The sequence below is a fragment of the Neomonachus schauinslandi genome, chromosome 1, assembly GCF_002201575.2.
Source record: "Neomonachus schauinslandi chromosome 1, ASM220157v2, whole genome shotgun sequence".
In the NCBI taxonomy this organism is placed as follows: domain Eukaryota; kingdom Metazoa; phylum Chordata; class Mammalia; order Carnivora; family Phocidae; genus Neomonachus; species Neomonachus schauinslandi.
In genome coordinates, this window is record NC_058403.1 from 80679700 (window position 1) to 80692876 (window position 13177).

General features: G+C 60.6%; 1 protein-coding gene across 1 annotated transcript; it reads right to left on the bottom strand.

Annotated features, from left to right (window-relative positions):
• Window positions 1-221: 221 nt before the first annotated feature.
• VWA5B2 (von Willebrand factor A domain containing 5B2) lies at window positions 222-10961 on the bottom strand. Its single transcript, XM_021692423.1, has 19 exons — window positions 10823-10961; window positions 10550-10720; window positions 8488-8707; window positions 8150-8307; window positions 7475-7606; window positions 7124-7248; window positions 6551-6715; window positions 6063-6173; window positions 5765-5973; window positions 5569-5680; window positions 4863-5048; window positions 3853-4024; window positions 3449-3762; window positions 2753-2942; window positions 2292-2648; window positions 1371-1508; window positions 1197-1280; window positions 894-1117; window positions 222-807 (listed from the first exon to the last, which is right to left on the bottom strand). The coding sequence occupies exons 1-19, from the start codon at window positions 10959-10961 to the stop codon at window positions 259-261; spliced, it is 3756 nt and encodes a 1251-aa protein (XP_021548098.1). The 3' UTR covers window positions 222-258.
• Window positions 10962-13177: the final 2216 nt, after the last annotated feature.

Here is a 13177-nt window from a genome sequence, read left to right on the forward strand (position 1 = left end):
AGGATTTGGGGGCTGTGGCTCTCTCCTCTTCCACTGCACTGCAGGAGCTCAGAAGGGAAAAGGCATGGGTGGGGGGAGTGGGAGAGAGAGCGCACAGGCAGGCACTTTCTGTGAGGGCAGGGGGTTCTGGGAAGGGAATGAGAAGCAGTGGGGGTCAGGCCGACCGCAGCCTGCCCCTCCCAGTACCGAGAAGCCCGCCCTGGGTGGCAGTGACTGGAGTCTGTGGGGGGCGGTGCAGCCAGGGCAGTGGGCGGGCCCTCACACGTTCGCAGGGCTGTAGCACAGCAGGTGTAGCTGCAGGTTCTGGTCCCAGTGGCGGAGCAGCAGGAAGAGACCGCGGGCGGCCGCTTTGAGGGCAGCCAGGTCAAGGCCGTCGGGCAGGCGCTGGGCCCGCAGCCAAAAGTCCGCTTTAGCCGCTGCTAGTTCCCACTCGCCAAAGGCGGCGGCGCAGCGGTGCTCCAGCCACGCGAGTGCCACGGCGGTGGCCCAGGTCCGGCCCCGCAGGTCGGCCCCGCCCAGCCCTTCCGCACCCTCCGAGGCCTCGGTGTCTGAGCCCCTCCCGCTGTCCACCTGGCCTGGACCCTCGGAGCCTAAGCTGGGGGACTGGCTGCAGGAGGCCGTGGCACTGTCCCCCTGGCCCAGCCCAGGTCCCAGGAGTGCCCAGGGAGAGGCGGCCGAGGTGGGGCTGAGGCTGGCGCGGTGCACGGCGAAGGGCGAAGCGCTGCACAGGCGTTCCTGCGGGATGCGCACGGCCGCACAGAAGGGCGCGTCCAGGCGGAAGCAGCCGGGTGCCTCCTGCAGCCGCACCTGAGGAGAGAGGAGGTGGGGGGAGAAGCGAGCTGAGACAGTGCCCTGGCCGTGGCAGCGCCACCCTCCACCTCCCGAGTCCTCACCAAGGGCAAGTAGTCGTGGCCGCCGCCTTCGCTGTTGCTGCCGCTAGCCTGGCCCCGGTGGGGGCTGCAGAGTCGGGGGCCGTCAGAGCCTCTGGCCCTCCCACTGCCCAGGCTGAGCCTAGAGGGAGGCTGCGGGGGGAGGCGCTGAGGACTTTTGGTGGCCGACTTGGGCTTGCCATTTTGGTTCGGGTTCCAGCCGCCTACCAGAGAGCCTCCCTGAAGTCCTGCAATGGAGCCAGTCAGTGCCAGCCGTGGTCCCCAAGCCTGGCTGCTCCCTACCCTTGCCTGGACTTTGAGCCTCACCTGTAGAGTGCACAGCTGTGGGCAGAGGAGTTGCATCTAGATGGCCCTGAGGGGCAGGAGAAGTGCTTGGGGGCTCAGCTAGCTCTGTAGGGGCACAGGAGATGGGGGTGAACAGGGAGGGCAGCCAGTGAGATGAGGGCCGGCACCCGAGAGGTCACCCAGGAGGGACTCTACCTGAGCTCCGCACCTGCAGAGCTGAGGGTAGGACCTCCCTGGTGGTAGCGTCCACAGCTACGGGGCAGGTGAAGCAGGAAGGGGCCCAGCTGACCTTGCTTGTCTGAAGGGCTCGGAGCCAGGACCTCCGGGCGTGGCCTGTGAGAGCAGGAAGCAGCAGACTGAACGGGAGCAGGGCACTTCCCCCACCCTCCCTGTACAGAGGGCTTTATAGAAACAAATCTCAGCGTTCCGCATAGCTTTTCCCTCTGTCCACTTTTGAACAGAGTAGAGTTTCTTCTAGGAGCCAGCTCAGACTCCCCAGCTTTGACAAGTAGTTAGGCTGAACCCTCAGCCCATAGCGGGGCTAGACCCTCTGGCCACCCAGAAATCGAACATTTTGTTCACCACCCAAAGGAAACACTAACTGTGGTGCCTTTTCTGTCCACTCATTTCAGCACTGTCCAATAGAACTTTCTGCAGTGAATGAAATGTTCTAGGTCTCCGTGATCCAGTATGGTAACCACTAGCCACATGTGAGTGTTAAACACTTGAAGTGTGGCTGGTGCCACTGAAGAACTGAAATGTTCACTCTGATTTATTAGTCCTCCTGAAGGATAGGTTTGTTTTTATGTTATAGGCACTGTGAGTCATTAAGAAGATCACATTTCCCTCTGTGTTGGCTGCTAGGAAGCTTGCCAGTTTTGGGTCCCATGTTCGCAAGGGCATATAACCTCACGGTGTGCATATCTTTAATATAACCTAATTCTCCACCTCCTTTTATTATCCCATTGCCCTACTTTTTTTTTTTTCTTGTCAATATGGGTGAGCCACCTCAAATTGTTTGTGAGCAAGATGAGGTATAGAGTGATCAAACACACAGACCTGCACCTCTGCCACTCTCTGCCCCATACGGGCTCCCTGGGCCCACCAGCAGCTCACCTCGGTCAGCCGTGGCCTCAGCCCCTCCACAGAGAGCCAGCTGCTCATTGTCCCGGACCACGGAGGCTGCTGTCAGCCGATGGAGTGCTTGGTCCCAAGCACCTTCTCTTTCAGGGGGTGACAGAGGCGGTGAGCCAGCATCACCAGGTCCCCATAGTGTCTCTAGGCCAACACCCACCTCCCAGCACATAGGCTGCTCCCCACACAGGGCCCGGATCACTACATGGCAGCGTGGAGCCTGAGGAGACAGTGCCTCTGCTGGAGGGGCCGACTCCCCATTGGGGGGCATAGCCGTGAATAAGAAGGGGGGTTCCATCAACATGTCCCAGTCCATAGGGGCCGGGGAGAGCAGGTTTCCTGGAGGGAGACAACCATAAAGGCAGGGGCAGTGTGGTGCCCTAGGCCCCACCTCTCTGAGACCCTCCGTGGTCTCAGAACGCAGCTCCCCATCCAACCCTTACCTGAGTCATCCAGGCCCTGTCCCAGCTGCTGCCCTGATTCGGGGCCTGGCCCACCAGGTGCTGTTCCCAGAGAGGGGTGCCGGGGACGGCCAGGGATTGGGTTCACCTGGCCTGGTGGGGATGAGAGGCTCCGGCCAGCCAGAGCTGCTCTGTGTCGACGACCCAGCACCTCAGCACTCAAGGCCCCAGACTGCACATAAGAAGTGGGGTCCACCAGTCAAGAAACTCAGAGCTCCTGGCCATCACACATGTAGACACAACTGGCCACAGAGCCCTTCGTCTGAAATGGTGGGTGGCTGCTCACCACCCTTAGGAGCAAGGCCACTCTTTATGGCCCCTGGCCCCTTCCCAGTGCTGTCTTACTCCATGCCCCGTTTCTCACTTGACATTGTTCCTTGTCTCTGATTTTGTTCATGTCTTCTCCCTCTTTGCCTGGCTAGCTTCTACTTGTTCTTCCAGATGTGGCTCTTGCTTTCCTGACTCTCTCACACAGGGTTAGCCATCTTGACTCTGACCCTCCCCATAATGCTATGTCCCTGTGCTCACCACTGTATGTCACATGGCATCCTTATAGATTTACCCACTTATCTCTTCAGCTGGACTTAATAGTAACCACTGCACAATTTATGGCATATAGCAGATAGTCAATAAACATTTGCTGGATACCTAGTAGAATGCACGTGGGCTGAATCTCACCTTGACTGGAGCCAGTGGGGGTGGAGGCAGGGGGCAGGAGCGGGAGCCCGCAGGTTCTCCCCAGGCCAGGCTGCGGCAGCCCTGCTGAGAAGGGAGATGCAGGGGAGCCATGCCCTCAGGGGAGCCAGGGCCCCAGGAGCCAGGGGACTTGCTGCTGCCTGTGGAACCTGGACCCGGCTCTGGGCTGGCGGAGCAGTGGGTGAGCACATACTGCTCCCGGATGTACGATGACTGGAAGATGCGGCGCCATATGGCTGTATCAGAGGAGGTGTTGGGTCCGGGGTCTGTGACTGGGTCTGTCAGAGCATCGGCACCTGCTGGGAGGCAAGAGAAAGGATCCCAGCCCCGGCCTCTCCCATGGCCCACTCCTCCAACACAGCTGCACACCACGACCAGGTCCTCACTCTGCTCTGAGTCCCCAGCAGCCCACAGGTTGGACAGCTCCGCTGACACAGTGCCTGTTCCCAGCAGCTCCGAGGTGCCAGTGGGCTCAGTGCCAGGACTGGTGGCAGATGGTGCTTCCTCTGGGGATGGGAACACGGAGCCTCCCAAGCTCTGCCAGCCAGTTTCTGGGCCCTAGAGAGCGAGAGGCATTGCAGAAAAAACTGATGGTAGTTATATGCTGCCTCTTTCCAAACAGGATTTAAGATGTCTCACCACAAGAGGCAATAAAGTTAATAAACCAGAAATGAAAGCCTGGTACTGGGGAAGGAGGAAGCATACATGCTAATCAGAAGGTTAAGAGAGCTGCTGTGGCTGAGCTTCAGGTTTGGCCCTGAGCTTCCTGGCAGGCAGGCAAAAAGGCAAACACTCCATTATACAGCGCTCGGGATCAAAATGAAGTGGGCTTATTTCTTCTAGAGAGAGAAAGCTTTTTACAAATCAAAATAACTACCATTTCTTAAACTCCTACTGCATGTCAAGTATCCTACCGAGTGTGCGCGTTGTGACCTCTAATTACAACAACCCTATGACAAGACTCAGTATGAGGAAATGCGCTCCGAGAGGTGAAGTGACTGGCCCCAAATCAAATGGCTGGTATGTGCTAGAGTTGGGATCTGAGATTTCATCTAGACTATACTCTGTCTGAGTGTTACAGGAAACAATCCAGATGGTGCTTTCTGTAGGGCACTGTGTGAAGAAACGAGTGAGTTTCCACAGAACCCTCAGAGCGAATGCTAGAGCTGTCTTCTGTGGCCGTGTGCTTTAACGACCTCTGGTAAAAGCCAAGGACAACACTTCATGGGACGATTCAGTAGAAGACCTCATGAAGAGGGCAGGGTGCCGTCACCTTGGGGTGCCCAGTGGGGTCCCTGGGGAGGCCTAGGGTGCAGTAGGAGAGCTTGGCAGGGAGAGGCACAGGGAGTGGAAGAGTTTTGAAGACATGCAGGGACTTGAGGCAGCCCAGGCCTACCCCTGGGGCGCGGGGCCGGAAGCCGTCCACCCTGAAGAGTGAGCAGTAACCGAGCAGCTGGTCCCCAGGGTAGAGTGCTGGGATCTCCCGGGGCGTCAGCAGTGCCTCCACTGCATCCGGCACAAACCAGTCCACAGAGATGTCGCTCAGAGCGGGCTCCAGTGCCTTCCGCAGAGCCTGCACCAGCTGTGAGGAGTGGCCAGAGGGAGGGCACGGGAGAGAGAGGTGCCACACAGCCCACGGCACGGGAAGGCCACCCATCCACTGATGCCATTTGCCCAGCCCCTGGGCTGAGGGGAGCAGGGTCAGGCTGGGGTCCGGGGAAGGAATGGGAGTAGGACTAAGCAAGGGGACTGAGTGCTCAGTCCTCAGGGTTGGGTCTGTCTCCTGGCCTGAGCCAAGCCTATGGATGAGGCAGGATTTGTCGAGGATATGGCTCAGTACCAGGAGAAAACAGAATAAGATTTGGGGGGTGGTCAGAGGGCCACGTCCCCCACACCTTTGGCCTCCTGCAGCACCCCACAGCAACCCCAGCAGCTCCCCTCCTGACTGGCATCTCAAAGGAGGGCAGGAATTGGAATGGGGGAGAAGTCCTGGTCAAGGGTGCCAGGAGACCCCACGGCTTGGCTGGGTTGTGTTGCAGGCTTAGGGTAACTTGGGGGAAGGACTTCTGGGAGCAGGGCCCAGGGCCCAGACTCAAGCTCACCATGGGCTGCAGCCTCTCCCCAGGCCTTGGGAAGTAGGCCCGGCCCCTGCTGAGGGCAGACAGACCCTGAAGCAGCTGGTGGCAGGCAGGCCCCAACCCAAAGGAGAAGCACCTGATGAGGGAAGGGAAGCAGCTGTGATCTTCAGGAGCTTCTTGGGGGCGGGGGTCAATGTCAGGCACCTGGCTCAGCCCGTACCTGGCTGCCCCCCTGTGCCACCTCATGAGCTCCAGGGTTTGCTGGGTAGCAGCGGCCAGGGGCGAGGCAGCAGTCAGCAGGAAGAGCTGCCTGGGGTGGGCCCTGTGCTGGGGCTGCGCCACGGCCCAGGTCAGCGCAGCCAGCACATCTGGGGGGCCGCCTGCAGCCTGCAGGGTCTCAACATTCTCACAGATCAGCTGCACGGTGTCCTGGAAAGAAAAGGCATGCTGTGGCCACAGCCAGGCCGAGCCATCCTCACCAGGCCCCCCCCCCCCCCGGATCCCCGGGCCGTACTCACATCGCTGCACGGCTGGCTCTCTGGGAAGAGGGGCTGCACCGCCGCGCCAAACACGGCCAGGTTGATGAGCGTCTGTGGGGGCAGGGACTTCACAGCCAAAACAATGGCATCCTGGGGAGGGCCGGGGAGGGCGGCGTGAAGCAGGCCCCTAGGGCAGTGGTAGGGATGCCAGACTGCCTGCCTTCCGCAGGCTGTGTGAACACGAGGAGCTGGACGTGGGGGTGTGGGTGAGGCCGGCTAGGAGTGAGCCCGGGAGTGTGAGGGAGGCTGAGTGTGTGAGAGCCCCTGGACGGGTATGTGAAGCCTTGGGTTTGGGCTAAGGGGCGACTGAATGTAACCACAGGTGAGAGAGGCTCTTGGAACCCAGGAGTCCGGATGAGTGTAAGGGGGGGTGCACGCGCGTCTCCGAGAGGCTGCCCCCAGCCCAGCGCAGACCCACTGCGCGCGCTCCCGCCCCCCAGGCCCGCCCACGTCCTGCCCCCACAGGCCTTGTGTGCTACACTGCTGCCGTCCAGCAGGAAGAGGAGCTCCCGGGTGGCTGTGCCCAGGTGTCCCAGGTGTCCCGGCCCGGAGCTCAGGTCTGGGCAGAAGCTCAGCACCAGCACAGGATTCAGCAGGATGTCCTTGTGGAAGCGGCGTTGCAGGAACCACACCTGAGCATGGGGGCCCCGAGTCACCCTGGGCCAGGCTTAGTGCAACTCCAGCCTGGGCTGGCAGCAGGACCTAGCCCTCAGGGGGCTTCGATGGAATACACCCAGAGGGGGCACCTTTTTATAGTCCTTTGAATAAAGGCAAGAGCAAAGGCAGGTGGCTGTCCTCTGCCTGTCAGTCTTGGCCCCCATCCTCGGAGACACCCCCCAGGGAGACTTGCATGCTCCCTCCTATGACAGTACTCATCTGCCCTCTGGGATGGCGGTGGCAGCTACTAGGAGGTCCGGCTAAGAGCAGAGCTCCCCCCCACCCCCCGCAGTCATAACACGAGCCTGCTTATCTGTTCCTTGTGCACCAATGCAGCCGGTGGTAGGGTCGGAGGCCAGGCCAGGCCCCCTGGGCGGCCGTACCTGCCGGTCCCCATCACTGTCCCTTCGCTGCAGCCTCTGGAAGTCCCGGCGGGCCCTCACCTGGGCCTCATATTCTGCGGAGCTCAGGCTGCCAGCCTCTAGCATCAGGTGTGGCTGGTGAGGCTCTAGGGAAGAGGGGACACGGCTGTTAGAACAGTCCCTGCCTCTGGACCCCAACTGCTCAGTCCCAGGAGGGACTTGCAAGCCCAAGATTCCCTGTACCATGGGGCCCACCCTCACAGATGACTCGATTCATCTGGCTTGGGACCCAGAAATCTATACTTGAAAAATGCTACCCAGGTGGTCCTGAAGCAGGTCAGAGCTGGCCCGCTGTGTGCCCCAGTCTCTCACCACTGGGGTACAGCAGGATCTCCAACGCCCGGTCACAGCGGTGGCCCTCTGCTAGTGTGACACAGATGGTGGCTGCAGAGCTGGCATGAGGTGGGGCATCTGCCCGCAGAGCATGAGAGGGGCTGTCCAGGCCTGAGGGAGAGAGAGGCAGGGAGAGGGGATAATCGCCCCACCCCAAGCCAGTCCTAAAGCACGAATATCATCTTTCCAGACAACAGTGGTGTGGGCAAGGATCATGACTGATTCAGCGCAGCTCTCAGAGCCTGATCTATAGGGTTGGGTGGACAAGGGGAGGGATTTTTCCTGCTTTCGTGGGCTGGGAGGTGGATTCCCAGTTCTGTTCCTGGCTGATCAGTTATATATCAACCAGCTGCTGATTTAGCACCCTCCCCCACTTCTTGCACAAGGAAACTCCACTTCATCACTTGGACAGGTCTCAATTTAATCATCTTTGTTCCCATTGGTGAGTGGAGTGGGATATAAATAAATTACACTGACAAACTTGGGGGGGGGGTGTTGTGTAGAAGTGTCCAGGGGATGCTCCACCCAAAACTGGAGATTCCTAAGGCTTAGGTCCTTGGTTTTTTGTTTTGTTTTGTTTTTTTGGTCCTGTGTTCCCCCCAGTCCTGAGCCCTGAATTATTCCCCAGTCAGCTATCCTAGGAGGGGCACCCACCTGCCAGCAGGCATGGCCCAGTGACCAGCATCTCGAAGGAGAAGGTGTATGGGGCAGGGCAGCGGGCAGGGCCTGAGAACACATCCTGAGGGGCAGCTGGCTCCTCCCCGGCCAGCCCTTCCTCCTGAGGGCTGCCCACCCCGAAGCAGCTGGTGGGGCTGGAAGGGAGCACGAGGAGGGTCATGGGGCCACCACCAAGGCCCCTAGCCCCTCTGGCTGAATGGCCCCAGCCCTTCCCCACCCTGCCCATCCCCCAGGGCACCCTACCAAAGCCCCCTCACCCGCACTAGACCCAGAGAAGCCGAGGGAGGGACGAAGAGAATCACCATAGGCCCAACCTGTCGTCACAGAGCCCCGGAGGCCTGGGGGGCCCCGGTGGGCCTGATGAGGCCAGTGGGGTGAGCACAGAGGGCAGAGCCACGCGCAGCACCCCATCGGGCCTGGAGGGCAGCTCCCGACTGCTGCACAGGGTCACCGTCATGGTGCCGGCCGCATTGATGAGGCCTGTGGGCAGCACCAGTGTGGATCGGGCCTGGGCCAGATCCAAGACAAGATGACCTACGGTGAGTGAGAAAAGGGGTCAGAGGGGGCTGGAAGCAGAGGAGATGGGGGAAATAGGAAATAGGAGCAGGCACTGAGGCAGGGGAGCCTGGGCCAGGGGGACTTTTCAAAGTTGGAGGGATACGGGGCTAATGTGTTGGTGATGCAGAATGGAGGCGCGAGCTGAATGATGGCTGAAGGAGAGGCAGGATGGTGGTAGAAGGATCTGGCTGTCATCAGGAAAAGTAGCGACATCCTGCTGATGAAGAGCTGAGGAGAAGGGGACATGTCCACACCACCCCCAAGATCCTAAGGGACCCATACCCTCTGCCCTTCTTCCCCTGCCTGCTCATTCAGCCCTTGGGTATTGTCTTCCTAAGGACCCTCCCTTGTGGACTGACATCTCCCATAGCCTGGGATCCAGCTTGCTCATAAATCCTCAGCTCATGAACAGTCAGGGGCTCCCCACTGCCCACTAGGAGTGGCCAGAATTTCCTACCCAAAAGGAGTTTAGGAGCAGTGATCTGCTTGGAAGCTGGTTAGAGGACATAAAGCTGTACTTGCATACTGAGCACACCATTTTACTCATATTGTAGGTTTATCGGGGGACTGGTGGCATCATGGGAGTCACTGCTGCTGAAGGAAAAATGGCCAGGTGTGTACAGTGGCGGTCAAGGCCTTACATGGTCTGGCTCCAGTCTACCTTATAGCCCTTCCCCACAGTAATCATTTATCCATTCTTTTGAGAAATGCTTGCAGAATAAATGAAGGGAAGAAGATGGAAGGAAAGAAAAAAAGGGAGAGAAGAAGGAAGAAAGGGGCTTCTATCCTAACCAGCTGAGGCTTGGGGAAAGCCTGATACAGTGGAGAGCACAGGATCAGGTTTTGAGTCTCAGCTCTGTGACTTCTAATTCTGCCCTTTGGTAACTCTCTTGTTTTGAGGAGCCTCAGTTTCTTCATCCATGAAATGGGAGTCATAATAACTGTATCTCAAAGACTGGTGAGGAATGAGAGAATGTATGCATAGCATCTGACACGTAAGAGGCTGTTGCTATTATTTCCACACCTATAAAATGGGGATAGAGAACAGCACTTGCATTACATACCTCTCTGGATTCAAATGAAGTGGTATCAGTGACTAGACTTTGTCAACTGTAAATTACTACAAATACGAGGCATTTTATTACCATCACTCAACACAACTTCCAAACCTTTGCTTACACCATTGCCCCTGACTGAAGTGCCTTTTCCCTCCTCTCCACTTCACCAGTCATACCCTTCCTTTTGGTCACATGCCGGCTCCACTTCCTTCTGGAACATTCCTGGGGCCTCAGCCCAGAGTTCTCTCTGGCCTCTAACTACCTGCTGGGCTTGTACCAACTCTCAACAGCACTGGATTCTGTCTCTCTTACTGGGCTGGTAAATCCCACGTGCAGGAATCAAATGAATGTACAAATAAATAAATGAAAGAATGAAGTGCCAGCCACAAAACCTAGCACAGGAATGGGCTTCCATTCCTCAACCCAGCACTCATATGGCCACGTTCTGTGCTGGGGCTTTGAGATGGCCAAAGCCCGAGCCCAGGCTCAGGCGCTAACGCTCCAGAGGGGGAGACAGACGTGTGGACTGCCTGCTGCGTCTGCCTCCCAGGCCGCAAACCTCAGGTCAGGCCTGGGTCACATTGCCCCGGCACCCGGCGCACGTCAGGCGCCTAGTCCGCGACTGTTGAATAAAGCCATGAATTAATGAATGAAAAAATCAGTGGCTGGAGGGGGCGCGGGCAGGCGTGGGACGCAGAGCGGGGGCGGGAACCCGAGGGCGGCTGGCTTCCGCGGCGGGGCGGGGGCGCCGGGCACTCACCCTGCGCGCAGCGGCGGGGCGTGGAGGCCCCCCAGCCGGGGCCCAGCGCGCGGCAGCAAGCGGCCTGCGAGCGTCGCCGGCTCTGCAGCTGGAACGAGACGCGCCGTCCGGCCGCCTCCGCCTCGAAGCCCGAGACCACTTCGGCCTCCGCCAGCGGGTACACGAACACGCCTGGGGCGGGAGGGGAGGCGCACAGACGGCGTCGGACCGCGCGGGGCCCCCGCTCCCCGCCGCCCCGCCGCCCCGCCGCCCCGCGCCCGGCCCCGGCCTCACCTTCCACCGGCTGCGGCTGCGGGTTGTGGTAGGTGAGCCGGGCCCTCAGGCTGAGGCAGGGGCCGTTGGCGCAGGCCCGGACCCAGGAGTCGGTGAGGGGCAGCGGCGTCCAGCTGGAGGGGCAGTACAGGCCGGGCATGGCGCCCCTGGGGAGGGGGGGCTCGATGAAGGGGGCCGCAGGGTGGGGCCCGGGCGCCCGACCCCGCCCTCCTGCAAGCCGCGGGGACAACCGAACTCGGGCACTGGGACGCGGAGCAGCCGGGAGCGCCGGGCTGAGCCGGGGGCTGCGGCCGGACCGACAGGTGGCGAGGGGAGGGAAGAGGGGGGATGGTGTGATGGGCATCCGAGCCGGTTACCTGGGAAGCCGGGGCGGAGCGCGGCTCGGAGCCGCGCGGGGACCCGGGGAGCGGAGGGTTAATGATTAACCGGCGCTCCGGGCGCCCAGCACTCCCGCCGCCTGCTCCTCCAGGGGCGAAGGGTGGGGATGTGGGGAGAGGGGGGGGTCACAGCTGTTCCATCACCCGCTCCCGGGCCTCGCCGCCGCCCCCGTACCTGCCGGCCCCCCGGGGCTCCCCGCGGCTGCCAGCTGTCGGAAGTGGAGCGGGTAGCGAGATGGAAGATGCTCTGGGTGCGGAGCAGGGGGTTTAAAGGGCCAGCATCCTCCTGGGTGTCCCCAGCCCAGAGAGGGACCGCAGGGGCGGGGTGGGAGGGGGAGCCGAAGGACCGTAGTCTTTCCCTCTCCAGCGCCTCACCTGACTGGGGCGCTGAGAGGGGCTGCAGGCCGGAGGGGAGGGGGTTGGGTGGCAAGAACGAGACAGGGAAGCGACAGGACAGGGTCTTTCGGAGGCGAGACCAGGAGAGGTGTTGGGGCAGATTCCGTGGGATCCGTGCCTGGCACCCACCTCTCCCCACCCTGGCAGAACTGATCTGAGATAGGGGGCCCCACAGCCGAGCTGTCAGGGGATGCGGCGGGCTGGGTCTAGGGATCCTCACCCTCCCGGCGGGCAACCCCAGCCTCACCGTCGCGTCCTCTGCGGAGTTCTGGGCGCCACAACTGGAGCAGGATGGATAGGGCCGCCTCTGCGTTTCGGGCCGCACTCAGTCCCGGCACCTGCGGGGCACCCGCTCCGGACTCCCGCTGCGGCCGCTCTGAGTCCGCGCAGGGGCGTCGGCTCTGCGGGTGCTGGTCCCGCCCCGCTCGGGAAGGCAGCCCCTTCAGCCCGCCCGGGCCCCGCCTACCGCTGCGGCGGGGCTGATGCGCCCCCCGCCGCCCCCGCTTCGGGCGCGGTGCCGCCTCCGCGCCAGCCTTGGCCGCTCCAGCCAGACAGGGCACCGCAGTGCAGGGACCGCGTCCCCGCCGCTGCACAGCCCCCCACCGAGGAGGGACCCGGGCCTCCGAAGCCCCACCCTTTCCGTCCTTCAGGAAGTGAAACGTTCTGCAAGTGCAGCAGTGGGCTCCGTCTGCAGACCCCCCCAACACTGCAACGACTCCAGCTTTTCCAGTAGCACCCCACTTCTCGCCCTGGCTATGCTTTCCCTCAGTGCAGTGACCCTCTTTCATCACTGCAGCCATCCCAGCGCTTCATCACCGCAGGACTTCCCCACCCCCCCAAAAAAAGCCAGCCCTTTTCCTTTGCAAAGTACTCCTTCATCGCTGCAGAAATCTTCTCCCATCCCTGCAGCTATCTTCAGCTCTCGTGATCGCTTCAATGACCGCTCACTCCACGTAGGGATCCCCCATCACTGCAGCAAGTTCCCCCCACCCCCAAGCAGCCAGCATTCCTATCGCTCCAGTGCTATCGCCCACCTTTTGTGCCGGTGGAGAGAGTAGGCAGGATCAGCCCCTCAGGCTTATAACTCCCTGCTACCTTCCGTTGCCCACCGCCTTGGAAGTGAGGCCTTCCAGCCTGCAGAACCTTCTCTTGGCTTGAGACTGCCTGTCGTGGCAGTGGCCCCTACCCCACCCCATCCCTGCAGCACCCGCAGCAGAAAATATACCTGCTCATAAACAGGTCCCTTGTTACTGGCAGAATGTTCATGCAGCTGGAGTATTAAAGTGCAAAAGATTAGAGAAGTCTGTAAAACCTCTCCCAGGATTCCTGAGGGAGTCTGGGAATCCTGGGGAAGTGACCATGTTTGGGGGTCACCCATGCAAACTTTCTTGCAGAGGCCGCACTCAGATTCTGCAAAAAGAGCTTTGAGGAGAACTGGGGGCTGGGCATGGGACAGCCAGTGGGAGTGGGCTTTCAAGCCAACTCAGGGTCCTTACCCCTCCCCTTTACTTTATCCTACTGATTCTGGTCACTATCATACTGCCTGGGGGGCATCCCCTGCCTCCTTGAGCACCTGAGCTCT

Coding starts and splice junctions, on each gene's coding strand:
- VWA5B2 (XM_021692423.1), bottom strand. CDS start 10,961: ATGCCCGGCCTGTACTGCCCCTCCAGCTGGACGCCGCTGCCCCTCACC. Junction 6,716..7,123: donor ACAGTGATGGGGACCGGCAG/GTACGGCCGCCC, acceptor CCCCATGCTCAG/GTGTGGTTCCTGCAACGCCG. Junction 1,509..2,291: donor TGAGGCCACGGCTGACCGAG/GTGAGCTGCTGG, acceptor CTGCTCTCACAG/GCCACGCCCGGAGGTCCTGG.